The 15,417-nt window shown below is 40.5% G+C and overlaps 1 protein-coding gene across 1 annotated transcript in view; it reads right to left on the bottom strand.

Annotated features, from left to right (window-relative positions):
• Nucleotides 1-15,417, bottom strand: part of LOC118394472 (serine/threonine-protein kinase NLK) — a 92,973-nt gene that overhangs the window by 48,934 nt on the left and 28,622 nt on the right. Inside the window, exons 2-3 of the mRNA XM_035787724.2 lie at nt 3,267-3,396; nt 3,021-3,076 (exon numbers count right to left, since the gene is read on the bottom strand). Coding sequence (XP_035643617.1) covers nt 3,021-3,076; nt 3,267-3,396 — 186 coding nt within the window. The remainder of the gene's footprint in view (nt 1-3,020; nt 3,077-3,266; nt 3,397-15,417) is intronic.

The raw sequence follows: 15,417 nt of genomic DNA, 5'->3' as shown, positions 1-15,417 counted from the left end.
CTTCCATGGACTTACACAGTAATTATGACAACTTTCGGAGGACGTCCTCCAACCTTTCAGAGCTCTTGCAGCATGAACTGACATGTTGTGCATCCAATCAAAGGATCAAATTAATCAATCTAGTACTGAAAGCATAAGATATAGCTAGCTAGCAATGCAGTGCATAAAATGTGATGAGTAGTTGACTCAGAGAGAGAAAGACAATAGTTGAACAGTTTTAAACAAATACATAGCTTTTTTTCACTTTCAGTTTTACTTACTTAGCTAGCAAATGCAGCTAGCTAGTTTAGCCTACTCAAACACCATGTTCAAAAAGAGGGATGCTATGTTAGCCAGCTGGCTATGACTATCCAACACAACACAAAAAAAGCTTCCAAGTTAAGGTAAGCGTTTGGTTTTACAAATGTATTGCCACCAGGGCCCGCCGGTGTTAGTTCTAAAACGCCTACTGACTGTATACTGTAACGTTTCTGCATGATTGTAGCGGGTTTAGTAACACGTTATTTCTATTAGCTATGTTGCCTATGCTATTACTTTAGCAGATATGGTGACAACGATGGAGGCTGTGTGTAGCGGTTATGATATGGTTTGGAAAGTTTTTTTTTACCTGGTCACATACAGCTGATGTGATGTGCATTGAAGTTCACAAGCGAAGGGAAAAGGCGAAAGGAGGAGAGTGCATAGATGCGAGAAGGAATACAATGTGGCTGTTATGAAAGTGAACTGTGTTTACAGGTGATCAGGGGTGTATTCATTCCACCAATTTAAGTTGAAAAGCATTTCTTAAACGGAATGAAGTGGGGAAAACATACCTGAATTTGTCCAATAGAAACTCTTGTTTGCAACTGTTGGACTAATGATTACACCCTAGATCAGCTAGATGCGGGCAAGAGTGTGCAAAACGGTATTGAATGTGTCACTGTCTGTCCATGTGTTACTGTCTGTCACCTCAACTTTTTCTCTCGACATGTGTGCATCTAGGTTGTAGACTAGGTTCTAGTAACATCAGGTATCACTGTTACATTGAACTGGGTGAATGGAATATGAATGACAGTCATCCAATATGCTGTATTAAAAACAAGGTCATGCTCATGGGAAAAAAATAATTGTCCTCCCTCATCTTAAACAGAAACGGAACCGACCGCCACTGGTGTGTGTGTATATGCGTGTGCCCCCCAGGATATACACAGAACAGGATAGTTATATCACAGAGGCCCAAGCTCCAACCCTACGCCTGAAGGACTCATTCTACCAACGACACTGATTTATTCATAGCTTTAGTGTTACGCTACTAAACAAAACATGAATGTCGTTTCTCACTCAAATGAAAAATATAAACACAGAAAAATACAATTGAATTGGATTCATAGTGGAAAATCTACATCAGCAAAGGGAAAGTGGAGAAAAAGGGGCAGAGAGAGAATGAGAGAGAGAGAGAGAGAGAGAGACACACACAGAGAGCGAGCGAGAAAGAGACAGAGAGAAAAAGAGAGAGCGTAATAAAGAGGAAGAAAATACAGATGACATACCTATTTCCAGGGCCTATTCCTGGTTTCCCTGCCTTCAAATAGACCGCTGCCTGAGATCAATATGCCACCACTCCCCCAACAATCTCAAAGGCACAAATTGTCATGCACGTGAGCGCACAGCATATATTCCAGTTGTTGTTTATTCTAGTATCAAAAAGCACACAGAAATGCTGCTATACAGTACACTCATTAGGGCCTTCCATTGTGTGCTTTAAAGTGAGTCCAAAAGCAGCAGAATGTCACACAATTAAGAGTAAAGGGAATAATCACTCTACCGAATGAGTAACAGCTAAAAATAGAGGTAAATAAATCTCTCAGCTAAGTGGGTTTTGTTGCTTTTCTTTCTTTATTAATGAGAGATCAATTTCTCTCATAATTCCCTAGAAAGACTGCCAAGACAGAACTAAAGAAAGTCCACTTGGTTTAGAGATGTAAACTAGAAATAAAGAAATGTAGTGAAGGATTTATAAGAGCATATGGAGTGACCGGGAGCCAGTTCAATACAGGGGCGCAATGTGTCATTTGTATGATTAAATTATATGCTAGATTACAGAGAAAGCTCGGAAAGCCTCGAGCCTCATTCCTCCAATTCCAGTCCATAAAGGAAATATTAGAAATAAGAATGAAAACTAAATGCGACATTTCAGCATTTTACACTCCCTCCTTACTGCCCTCCTCATCCTCCTACACCCAAAAATAAACCAAGGTAACTAAAAGGTGTCGGTGAGAGGCTTGTGCCTTTCCCTTCACCCTGAACATGCAAAATAGGAGCAGGCCCAACTCATTTTTCCAAAGCTACAGTATTCAGTCAGTCACTAGATACCAACTGATAGTGCTGTCGACTGATGAGGACCAATATGGGGGATAGCAGTGGGTAAACAAACAGCCAAATGACCACCCTCCACCCAAACCACCTTTAAGAGTGAAAACACAAGACTGAGAAAGAGGTAGACGCCACCTGCCAGTAGATCACCCACCCATCTATCTCCCACTGAATCAGAAAGCTCATCTCCTTTCATCCGGTCTCCTCCCACGCCCCAATCGTCACTCCTGGAAGCAAAATAATGTCAATGAGACAGGTAAGTAAAAACCTCACCATTTTAACAACCCCAGCAGACATAGACTTCCCTGGGCATAGGCGATAGAGAGAGTTTCTAAATCTGATAGGGGCCTTCCAGCAGGTAGCATAAGACTGGATCTGGACTGACACCATACAGCCAGAGACCACTTAGCAGCAATGACAACACATCCCATCTAAACAACGCAAACAGATCAGATTTAATATACAGCAGACAAGTCTGTCCACTTTAACCTGTGGAAGGAGCCAGCAGCCAGGGAGATTCACTGATAGCTAACATAGCTGCTTAAACAAAATTGCATGGAATATGTGTAAGAAGTGGTTTTAAACTCCTACGATTGTGAGACTGGAAGGATGGGGTTTGATGAATACAGGCCACATAGACTGGCCACTGTGTCATCGTTTAAGGATACATTTCCTCAAAGTAGTCGATGTGTGGAGGCTGTAGGATGTCGAGAGCCGAGAGCACCTGCGGAGAGGAGAGGAGGTCAGGCACATCCGCAGGGAGGGATGGAGAGGGATCAGAGAGAGAAAGAGTAAAGAGAGAAAGAGAATAGAGAGTAGGAAAGGACAGAGAGGAAGAGATGAGGGTGGGAGCTGACAGGGGGAAGAGGAAAAGAGGAACCAAGAGAGGGGAGGAAGGCTAGCCATCCACTCACATTATCATGTTTGAAGAAGCACAGCATCTTCAGCTCACGGAAGACCCTCTTACAGGAGACAAGGTTCTGGAAGACGTTGGGCATCTTTTTGAGGGCGACTCGCTTTCCATCCCGGGGGTCCGTCACTGACCTGGAGTGGAGGGAGAGGATCAGAGAATGAGACAAGAACCTCACAGACATCACACAGCAAGCTCCTGTCATAGCCCTGTAGTTAATGCCCAGACATATTTTCAGAGTTAGTGGCAATACAGGAAATTATTAAAAACATGAAAAACAAGCAGTCTAAGAAATAATCAATATTAACAGTGCTAAGAGAGAAATAAGTGCAGTTCAGGTTAAAAACTGGTTTGCTTACGCTACTGAAGGTACTATCATTTAAGCAGAGGTGCGATTTGGTTACACTACTAAGGTACTATCATCTTAGCAGGGGTGAATTAACTGCAAACCCAGAAATACAAATACATCTCACACCAGGAAGGTCACATTCAGTGGTGTTCCTGTATTAAATAACAATATGTATTTACATTTTCCTTGAAATGAAATGTCTTCATAACAACCACCTAACCCCAGCCTTAAGAGGAAGATTAGTCCAAAGCATTTTACAATACTCATTAGCATAAAACAGAAAGGTCAAATAGAGGTTATGTATTTTCACTGAGACGGTGGTCATTGAGGCACACTGTGTAGTTTGTCAACATGCATCTAATGTAACATGGACCAGAACATCCTGAACCCTTGACACACACACACACACAATCAAAAGTTTGAACACAACTACTCATTCAAGGGTTTTTCTTTATTTTTACTATTTTCTACATTAGTGTAATAATAGTGAAGACATCAAAACTATGAAATAACACATATGGAATCACGTATTAACCAAAAAAAGTGTTAAAATCCAAATATATGTTATATTTGATATTCTTCAAAGTAGCCACCCTTTGCACACTCTTGGCATTCTCTCAACCAGCTTCATGAGATAGTCATCTGGAATGCATTTCAATTAACATGTGTGCCTTGTAAAAATGCTTTTGAGCCAATCAGTTGTATTGTGACAAGGTAGGGGGTATACAGAAGATAGCCCTATTTGGTAAAATACCAAGTCCATATTATGGCAAGAATAGCTCAAATAAGCAAAGAGAAATGACAGTCCATCATTACTTTAAGTCATGAAGGCCAGTCAATCTGGAAGGCCAGTCAATCTGGAAAACCATCAAGCTCTATGATGAAACTAGCTCTCATGAGGACCACCACAGAACTGGAAGACCAAGAGTTACCTTTGCTGCAGAGGATAAGTTCATTAGAGTTACCAGCCTCAGAAATTGCAGCCCAAATAAATGCTTTACGGAGTTCAAGTAACAGACACATCTCAACATCAACTGTTCAGAGGAGACGGTGTATATCAGGCCTTCATGGTCGAATTGCTGCAAAGAAACCACTACTTAAGGACACCAATAATAAGAAGAGACTTGCTTGGGCAAAGAAACATGAGCAATGGATATTAGACCTATGGAAATCTGTCCTTTGGTCGGATGAGTCCAAATTTGAGATTTTTTGTTCAAACAGTTGTGTCTTTGTGAGATGCAGAGTAGGTGAACGGATGATCTCAACATGTGTGGTTCCCACCGTAAAGCATGGAGGAGGGGGTGTTGTGGGGGTGCTTTGCTTGTGACACTGTCAGTGATTTATTTAGAATTCAAGGCACACTTAACCAGCATGGCTACTACAGAATTCTGCAGTGATACACCATCCCATCTGGATTGCACTTAGTGGGAATATCATTTGTTTTTCAACCGGACAATGACCCAACACACCTCCGGGCGGTGTACGGGTCATTTGACCAAGGAGTGATGGAGTGCTGAATCAGATGACCTGGCCTCCATAATCACCTGACCTCAACCCAATTGAGATGGTTTGGGATGAGTTAGACCGCAGAGTGAAGGAAAAGCAGCCAACAAGTGCTCAGCATATGTGGGAACTCCTTCAAAACGGTTGGAAAAGCATTCAAGGTGAAGCTGGTTGAGAGAATGCCAAGTGTGTGCAAATCTGTCATCAAGGCAAATGGTGGCTATGTAGTAAAAATAAATTAAACCCCTTCAATGTTTAGGTATGTTTAAACTTTTGACTGGTACTGTACAAATCCACATAATCACTCAAATTATGTTTCAAAGGTAATGGTAATAAAAGTTATTAACAAATTGTGGAGACAAGAAGAAAGTGTGATCTGATAGAGAGAATATGGTAAATGGTTAACTGGATGAATTATTTGTTTAATTTATCATGCCTGCATTGATGCCGCAGATGGATCATTAGCAGACAGAGCAGAGAGCCATGTGAGTCAGACAGGCCAGACCTCCCTTGGAACCCACATCTCACTTAAAGGACACAGACACGCACGTAGTCACGAACACACAGACTTACGTACACTACAGCACCCCGCACAGTCACACACAAACTCACATTCACCAACATACCCATTAACCCTCTCACTCAGACACACACACTTCCAGGCCGAGAGATGAGAAGCAGTAACCACCTTGAAGATCTCGCAGACCCTCACAGTTTTTAATCAGCAAGCCTTTTAGAGATGAAACGCTTTTCCAAAATAATATTATCCTCCACTTCAAACAGAGCAGGAAAAATAAACCCTAAAACCATAAGAGTTTAATCTAAGAAGAAAAGCCTGGTTCCACATATTATTTCCTTCCAGAATGGCCAGGAGTTAAAAATGTATCCATCAAAAGCAGCAAGCCTTCTGATGTGGGTCGACAGGGTACCTGCTGATCAGGGCATCACTGGGAGAGTACAAGGAGGTGGGGGGCGTCTACGCACAGAAGAGAGCAAAGGGAACCCCAGTTAGAACTCAGTGCTGAAGCCTGTCTGACCAACCAGATCTTGTCATAAATACAACATACAGCGGACACTGCTGCTGAAACAGTCTGCATCTCTGGCAGAACATTGATCTGTGTGGTTGAGACCTCTGTGCTGTGCCGCCTGCTATCCACTGCTCAAATCATGCAAGAATCCAATTCAATACTGCACGTCAGTGAGCGTAACATGTTTTTATAGTTGGCATTTTTAGGACAATATGAATATTTGAAATGTACCATATTGCTTTCAAGGGGGTATTGAATTTGAATGAATTTGCTAAAGCAATATCCCCACCTCCGTGGAGTAACCTACACACCTCCGTGGAGTAACCTACACACATCCGTGGAGTAACCTACACACCTCCGTGGAGTAACCTACACACCTCCGTGGAGTAACCTACACACCTCCGTGGAGTAACCTACACACCTCCGTGGAGTAACCTACACACCTCCGTGGAGTAACCTACACATCTCCTCGGTTTCCTGTTAAAATATATTTGGAGATATAGGTTTTAACACCAGCCTGGGCTCTCTCATGGGTCAGCTTTACGGGGAATGTACTAGCTAATGTGCCACAGTTCCTCTTGTCCCATCGCTACATTACAACAACTACAGTAGGGCCATCCCCGACTGAAATAAAATATTGTCTCGACCAATTGAAATGTTAAAATATTTTTCCATATACAGACACACCGTATGTATTTTAATAAAATCAACTACATGTAAGCTACTGAGATTGTCTGATGCTTTAAGCACACTGTGAATTAAATAATTAAGACACAAATGACTCAAGAGGGAGCCAGAGATCGCCATTACACTCCCGAAGTAGCTGGTAATAGGCTACACTAGGGGTCAGCAACCTTTTCCACTTAAAGTTCCTAATTTATCTTACCATTTCTACCTATCTGCGTGCCAATTATGATCTTCATCTCAACTTGGTCCAGCCCCTAGTTTGCTCTAACAAACTTGCAACATTGTATAAAATACTCTGGACCCTCAGTTTCCCACGCCAGTGAGATCCAGACAGACACAGCTGTAGGCTATTTGCGCAAGGTATAAGAAGTAAATCAGGTAGGCCTACTTTATGACCTTTCCACCTGCTAAAAGCATGACATTGTTTTTCCCTTTCACGCGAGTGGTTATAGAAAGGGAGCTGGAAAGATTTTTCAAATAGATGTACAGTACCAGTCAAAAGTTTGGACACACCTACTCATTCAAGGGTTTTTCTTTATTTCCACTATTTTCTACATTGTGTAATAATAGTGAAGACATCAAAACTATGAAATAACACATATGGAATCATGTAGTAACCAAAACAAAAGTGCTAAATCAAAATATGTTATATTTGACATTCTTCAAAGTAGCTTCATGAAGTAGTCACCTGGAATGCATTTCAATTAGTGTGCCTTGTGCCAAGGTGTGCCTTGTTAGCAGTGAATGTATTTCCATCGTAATGCTTTTGAGCCAATCAGTTGTGTTGTGACAAGGTAGGGGTGGTATACAGAAGATAGCCCTACTTTGTAAAAGATAATATTATGGCAAGAACAGCTCAAATAAGCAAAGAGAGATGACAGTCCATTATTACTTTAAGACGTGAAATTCAGTCAATACGGATAATTTCATGAACTTTGAAAGCTTCTTCAAGTGCAGTCGCAAAAACCATCAAGTGCAATGATGAAACTGGCTCTCATGAGGACTTCCACAGGAAAGGAAGACCCAGAGTTACATCTGCTGCAGAGGATGCATTCATTAGAGTTAACTGCACCTCAGATTATAGCCCAAAAACATGCTTCAGAGTTCAAGTAACAGATATATCTCCACATCAACTGTTCAGAGGAGACTGTGAATCAGGCCTTCATGGTCAAATCGCTACTAAAGGACACCAATAAGAACAGACTTGCTTGTGCCAAGAAACACGAGCAATGGACATTAGACCGGTGGAAATCTGTCCTTTGGTCTGATGAGTCCAAATTTGAGATTTTTGGTTCCAACCACTACATGTCTTTGTGAAACACAGAGTAGGTGAACGGATGATCTCCGCATGTGTGGTTCCCACTGAAGCATAGAGGAGGTGTGATGGTTTTGGGGTGCTTTGCTGGTGTCACTGTTGGTGATCAATGAATGTAAAAACAGACTTTGTTTATTTGCTGTTTGAGGTGAAGACATTTTTTATTTGAGAAGCTTCACAGCTCATTAGTGGTGGTGAGTTAAGCCAATCAGAAATACTATCAGATCCCCAAATGGGCACATTCATACGCAGGCTTGGTAACCTAGGCCTACTTCTATGTGTAATCATCTGCGTGTACTTACGCAACATTGACAGAGCACTTCAAACAAAACACACTGAATAAATTGACAACTTGTAAATGAAATTAACCACAAGTGTAGCCTAGGTTTTGCGCTCCGCAAACAACGTGTCCACTCTGACAATGAGAACTGTTAAAGGCAGTAATAGTAAAATATTGAATGCATTAACAGAAATTATGTTAACCAAACAAACATTGTACATGACAAATTATGATCAAACAATGGACCAGTCAACAAAATGGGGTCAGCCCTAAATTACAGTGTCCTATTTAGAAGATTCAAACAAAGGTATGTTTGAAATGTCAATAATCATGTTATATTTTGCCTCTCACGGTGGTGTGGTGAGTTTACTGACAGAAACAAGCCTTCGTTCCACCGCAAGGTTAATGCATCAGAATGCATTTTTTACACAGTGTATTTTAGATCCAAAAAAAGGGGAGGTGGAACGATATCTCATCTGTTCATTATTAATAGATGTGTGTTTCAGGCAGCTAGTGAAGGATCTGCAGTCACATCAGCAACACTGTGGTTTCTAGGCCCTCTGTCTCCCCCATAGAGCAGCACAGACCGCAGCTGCCTGTCCGCCTCTCCCCCAGCCTGCATGCTCATCATGACCAGTGTCACTCTCTCGCGTCACAAACACATTAATGCTTTTATTATTGTTGATGTGTGTGTCCTGGCCAGAAGGAATATTTTACTATATACCAGTATTGATGCATGGACCGGTTTGGGTTTTTACTTTACCTTCTATTACGGTATTTGAATGTTTGGTTTGTTAAATGTGATATGCCGTGTGTAACTTCCATTTGTATAGTTGACTCCGCTACTTGAGTCATCCCTCTCATCTCCCTCTCTCCACACCCCCTGTCACTCAAGGAGCGCATTTTTTGTTACTTGACCACGAGACACTTGCGTTCAGTCTGCATGGTCAATGCGGGACATGCAACAATGTTGTTTCCCATTTGATCTTCACATTAATCCAACAGCGTTCTATAATTACAATATTAGTTTGTGTTTCTTACATCTGCAAACAGCTAGTTTGTATTTTCTTAGCAAGTTAAGGTAAATCGTGTTAGCCACTAATGCTATTCGCTAGTTAGCTAATAAAAGTACTGAGTCAGAGCAATCGTATCTAGCCTAATACAGCATGTTGTTTGTACAGCAGTATTTTCTAAATCAAAGAGGAATAGGCGAAGCATGAATATATATGTTGGCTATATGAATAAAGATTTAATGTAGCCAAAGTAACATAATAACTCATCCATTTATTTTTTACCTTTATTAAACTAGGCAAGTCAGTTAAGAACAAATTCTTATTTTCAATGACGGCCTTGGAACAGTGGGTGTACCTTGTCAGCTCGGGGATTTGAACTTCCAACCTTTCAGTTACTAGTCCAACGCTCTAACCACTAGGCTACCCTGCCGCCCCATCCATTGCATTTTCATTTGTTGTCATGTCAAACAATGTATTCAAAGTGCCCACTATTATTTATATTTTAACTATAGAATAATAAACATTCTATTTCCATGATTCCAAAAGTTCAGCCAAGTGTTTTGATTTAAATCACAATTACAACATTTGGTTAAAAATATCGTAGCAGTGTGGAAATGATCTCAAATAAGAGCAGGAAATGCAGAAATTGACGGAAATGCAGGAAACTATTTTAGGTTGAAGTTGAGTTGAACAGTATAAAACAATCAGAATGGAGAAAGACCCATTGAAATAATTTAGAATATATGTGTTGTCACGCTAGGATCAGTCACTACTCATAAAGCAAATGTACAACTTTTATTAAATCAAAAACATAAAATACCATCATACCGCCATTTCTTTTTTAATTAACATACATGTATGTATGTATGTATGTATGTATGTATGTATGTATGTATGTATGTGTGTATGTGTGTATGTGTGTATGTGTGTATGTGTGTATGTGTGTGTGTATGTGTGTGTGTGTGTGTGTGTGTGTGTGTGTGTGTGTGTGTGTGTGTGTGTGTGTGTGTGTGTGTGTGTGTGTGTGTGTGTATGTATATATGATATTTTGGCCATAGACTCCAGCAGCTAATGGAAAAATTGTGCGGGTGATAAAACCTTTTATTTTTTATTGAACCTTTGTTTAACTAGGCAAGTCAGTCAATAACAAATTCCTATTTACAATGATGCCCTTGGAACAGTGGGTTAACTGCCTTGTTCAGGGGCAGTACCACAGATATTTACCTTGTCAGGATTCGGTCTAGTAACCTTTCGGTTACTGGCCCAACGCTCTATCCACTAGGCTACCTGCCGCCCCAAACATGTGACAACAACAAACACTATATAATACCAGCACAGAGACCAGCACAGTACCAGTCGTCCTCTACAGGCAGGATCAGTTTGTCCCAACCTTTGTTAAAGAGAAGAACAGCAAGTTTAGTCACACAACAGCCACAATAATCACAAAACAAATGCCTGTTTGTGTAATGTGCTACTCAGACAAAGGCAGTAGTTTAGATTAGAGGTCGACCAATTAAATTGGCATGGCCGATTTAACTAGGGCCGATTTCAAGTTTTCATAACAATCGGTAATTGGACTTTTTGGATGCCGATTATGGCCGATTACATTGCAATCCACAAGGAAACTGCGTGGCAGGCTGACCACCTGTTATGCGAGTGCCGCATCAAAAGGACCTTGTGGCTGCAAGAAGCCAAGGTAAGTTGCTAGCTAGCATTAAACTTATCTTATAAAAAAACATCTTCACAATCACTAGTGAACTACACATGGTTGATGATATTACTAAGTTAACTAACTTGTCCTGTGTTGTATGTAATCAATGCAGTACCTGTTAATTTATCATCAAATCACAGCCTACTTCAACTCCGCCAAACGGGTGATTTAACAAAAGCGCATTCGCAAAAAAAGCACAATCGTTGCACAAATGTACCTAACCATAAACATCAATGCCTTTCTTAAAATCAATACACAGAAGGATCATTTTTGTAAACCTGCATATTTAGTTAATTTATTTTAATGTTAGCAGGCAATATTAACTAGGGAAATTGTGTCACTTCTCTTGCATTCAGTGCAAGCAGAGTCAGAGTATATGCAGCAGTTTGGGCCGCCTGGCTCGTTGCGAACTGTGTGAATAGCATTTCTTCCTAACAAAGACCGTAATTAATTTGCCAGAATTTTACATGATTATGATATAACATTGAAGGTTGTGCAATGTAACATCAATATTTAGACTTAGGGTTGCCACCCATTCGATAAAATTCTTTCACTGAAAGAATAAATGTTTAGTTTTTGAAATGATAGTCTCCGTAGTTTCCGTATTTTACCATATTAAATGACCAAAGGCTCGTATTTCTGTGTTTATTATATTATAATTAAGTCTATGATTTGATATTTGATAGAGCAGTCTGACTGAGCAGTGGTAGGTAGCAGCAGGCTCGTAAGCATTCATTCATACTGTGTTTGCCAGCAGCTCTTAGCAATGCTTGAAGCACAGCGCTGTTTATGACTTCAAGCCTATCAACTCCCGAGATTAGGCTGGCAATACTAAAGTGCCTATAAGAACATCCAATAGTCAAAGGTATATGGAATACAAATGGTATAGAGAGAAATAGTCGATGCGTCATAATTCCTATAATAATAACAACCTAAAACTTCTGAACTGGGAACATTGAACCACCAGCTTTCATATGTTCTCATGTTCTGAGCAAGGAACTTAAACGTTAGCTTTTTTACATGGCACATATTGCACTTTTATTTTGTTCTCCAACACTGTGTTTTTGCATTATTTAAACTTATTATTATGCATTATTTAAACTAACCATGTTTCATTATTTATTTGTGACTAAATAGATTTTATTTATCTATTATATTAATTTAAAATAAGTGTTCATTGTTTATTCAGTATTGTTGTAATTGTTATTATTACACACACACACACACACACACACGTCTGATTAATCGGTATCGGCGTTGAAAAATCAGTCGGTCAACTTCTAGTTTATATTACTGTAGACTACGGACGTGTTTAGATTAAAGTTTGCGTTCAGTGCTGAGAGTCGTCAAGCAGTGTTTCGCCTATATTCATTTAGTGGCGGGCTGCCGCTGCTAAATTGTTACCGCCACTCCAAATTAACTTTTTTGAAAATAATTTTAAGATGGTAAAACGTTCAGTGTAAACTTAGACTAAAACCAGATAAAGTATTTAGAAAAGATTATTCAAAAAATATCAAGGCATCGATTTAGTTTTATTTGAGTCACTCAGATAGCATAAGAGCACAGCATAAACTATGGCAAAATGAGTTGCAGGAAAATTGCTCTAAAACTAAAAATGTTCTCACCCCCTTTTGCCACTGCTGCTGAGAAGAATCCTCGGGGAAACACTGTCTAGTCAAGCAGAACTAAGCAACTGCTAACTTTGCCTGGAACATTTCAATGCCTACTTATTTAAAACAACCCCTTTTTTGTAAGAATAAGTATGTGCTAGAATATATCCCAAATGGTATGAATCAACACATAAACCAAACAGGGCTAGGGCTTAGAGTCTGGTAGCTGCAGGCCTGGTACTGCGAGGTGGACCACAAAAGGCAGCTCCTTTGAAAGTGAGGCCTGAGAGGATACAGAGGCAGTACTGTGCTGGCACTGGCATCTAGTTAGCCATTTTCCCGGCCTCTTTCATTTCCCTAATTAAGCAACAAAGCCTGTCCTCCTCACCCATGCTCCCCCTTCAACCCAGGGACCAAGGCCATCACCTCAGGAAACTTCACAACAGTAGACACAACATGCCTGTTGGGCCCAGCCTGCTCCACGTACCACCTGGCTCCTAGGGAGTCTCATAGAGGGGGTCACCAGGTGTTACCAAAAGTCGGCCGGGATGGACGTGTGAGTTTGGTCGGTTTGAGTCACACTCATAAGTAGGCTTGGGCGGTATACCGTATATACCTTATACTGGTGTATTTGGCAACAGCCACGAGATGGTTTTTCAATACCGATGAAACTATTTATTTGAAAGTATTTTTTTATCCATTTGAATATTTGTAGATACTTTTTAAATAAATAGCTGCAGTCAAGTTGTGCAATACGTTAGGAGGTAAAGCAGATGGCGTTGTTCATTTCACCTGTCACATTATTTTTTTATTATGATGCTTACCGGTATTCCCCAGTCACGTGGTGTTTGTTTATGAGCACACAACAATTCACTGTTGTGCAGCACACACCAGGTGATATAGTTACAGTACAGAATTCACAACTAAATGTTTGCCAGCAAGATTTCTTGTAACTAAGAAACTATTGACTATCTATATTTTTCAAAATGCTCTGCAGTTGTGCATTTAGTTTGCTAATTTAGTAGGTAGTTATCTAAGTGGTTAGCTTCTTGCAACATCAAGCTTCTCTTGGTAACAGCAGAGAATCCCCTTCTGAGTTAAGAGCCTTGCTGTCTAATATTTGTTTTGTGAGTGCAGCAAAACTGAGTAGCATTCTTTTGTTACTTGCATAACTTTATGAGCTGGGGGTGTCTGTCCTGAAAATAGTTTGTCAGAGATGTTCGCAATGTGCTCATTAGCATTTAGCTGGCATTCGCTATGGGATTTTACATGTACTTGTTAGCATTGCTAACTTTCAGATTACAGAGGCTCAGTGGGGTTTGAAAATAGCTGCCCTTGTATTCAGTGCCAGTATTACTGAATATCCCGAGATGGAACAAGGTTGGTATGAAGGTATGACAATCTGGATACCTCCCAAGCCTATTTAGAAGGACTGATTCTTTCTGTTAAAAAGCTCAAACCTCACCAGGGGAATCTGGTTAAATACATTTGTATTTATCTATTTATCTTTATTCCAGATGAGACTTGTTTTGCAGAATAAAACATATCAAAATACAATATACACATTAAAATACACAACAATAGTATGGGGAAGAATTAGCATATGCTTGCATGGCAGCAGTGAGGGGTGATGGGGACAGCATGTGAGGCCCCTCTCGTTTACATGACACACTTCCACGTCTACCTCTTACTAATCTGGGAACCCAGAACCAAAACTGGCTAGCGCTGGCCAGCTCGACTGTTACGAGAGACGAACCTCCTACAATCACAATACCCAGAAACAGTTATTGTGCTGCAAACAGCAGCATCTGCTGTAGCCATTAGGAACCTCTCCAACAATTAGCTGACAAATGAAGAAGAGTGCTGCACAGAAGAGTGCTGCAGGGATGGCACCAGAGAGAGGGAGACTCCACATTATGGCCAGCCATTCATCGCCTGCTAACTGAATCCCATTTGCCTCACTGGAGAAGTAGGGCTCGAACACTTTTATTCACATCTAACATAAAGTGCCTGTGGGAAACAGATATTTATTGAGGAGCACTACTTCAAAGTTCTTAACAGCTATGAGATGGCTTTTTCATAGTTTAGCTTGAGTTTCAATTATATTTCTGGAAGAAAGAATGTAGTAGTTTAATTTATAGTAGAACAACATATCCCATTGGGTTTACGTCGTTTTTTTCCCAAACTTTTGAATTAGTCTATGGGAGAAGAACACATCAATGCTAAATTGGCAGAAACAGTAGCAACAGACGTAAAAGTGAGGCCTTTAAAGAAGTTCAGCACAGCCTACTGTAGTGGTCGTGCTCACATACACCCATGCATGTGTTAGTGTCAAACAACCTATGGCTGTTCAAACAGGGCTTTTGAGACGATCTGGTGACAGCTAGCATAGCGCTCCCTCTGATTGTTTCAAAGCTCTGTAGAGGTGTCAACGACCTAGTTATTTAAAGATAAAAAGTGTTATTATAGTCATTCTTAAAAAGTTTTAACATGCCCAGGGCAGAGAAGAACATGGAGGATGAAAAGTGACAGACACAAGAAGGTTTTAAGAAATTGTTTTGTGAGAGAGAGACACAGATCACAGCACCACCGGGTCACTTTCTCCAGTCTATTCTCGCCAGATAATCAGATTGGGAGGAGTTGGTGACAGCAAGAGAAT

This window comes from Oncorhynchus keta, chromosome 1, assembly GCF_023373465.1.
Source record: "Oncorhynchus keta strain PuntledgeMale-10-30-2019 chromosome 1, Oket_V2, whole genome shotgun sequence".
NCBI lineage: Eukaryota > Metazoa > Chordata > Actinopteri > Salmoniformes > Salmonidae > Oncorhynchus > Oncorhynchus keta.
This window is presented reverse-complemented; position numbering and strand designations above follow the sequence as displayed.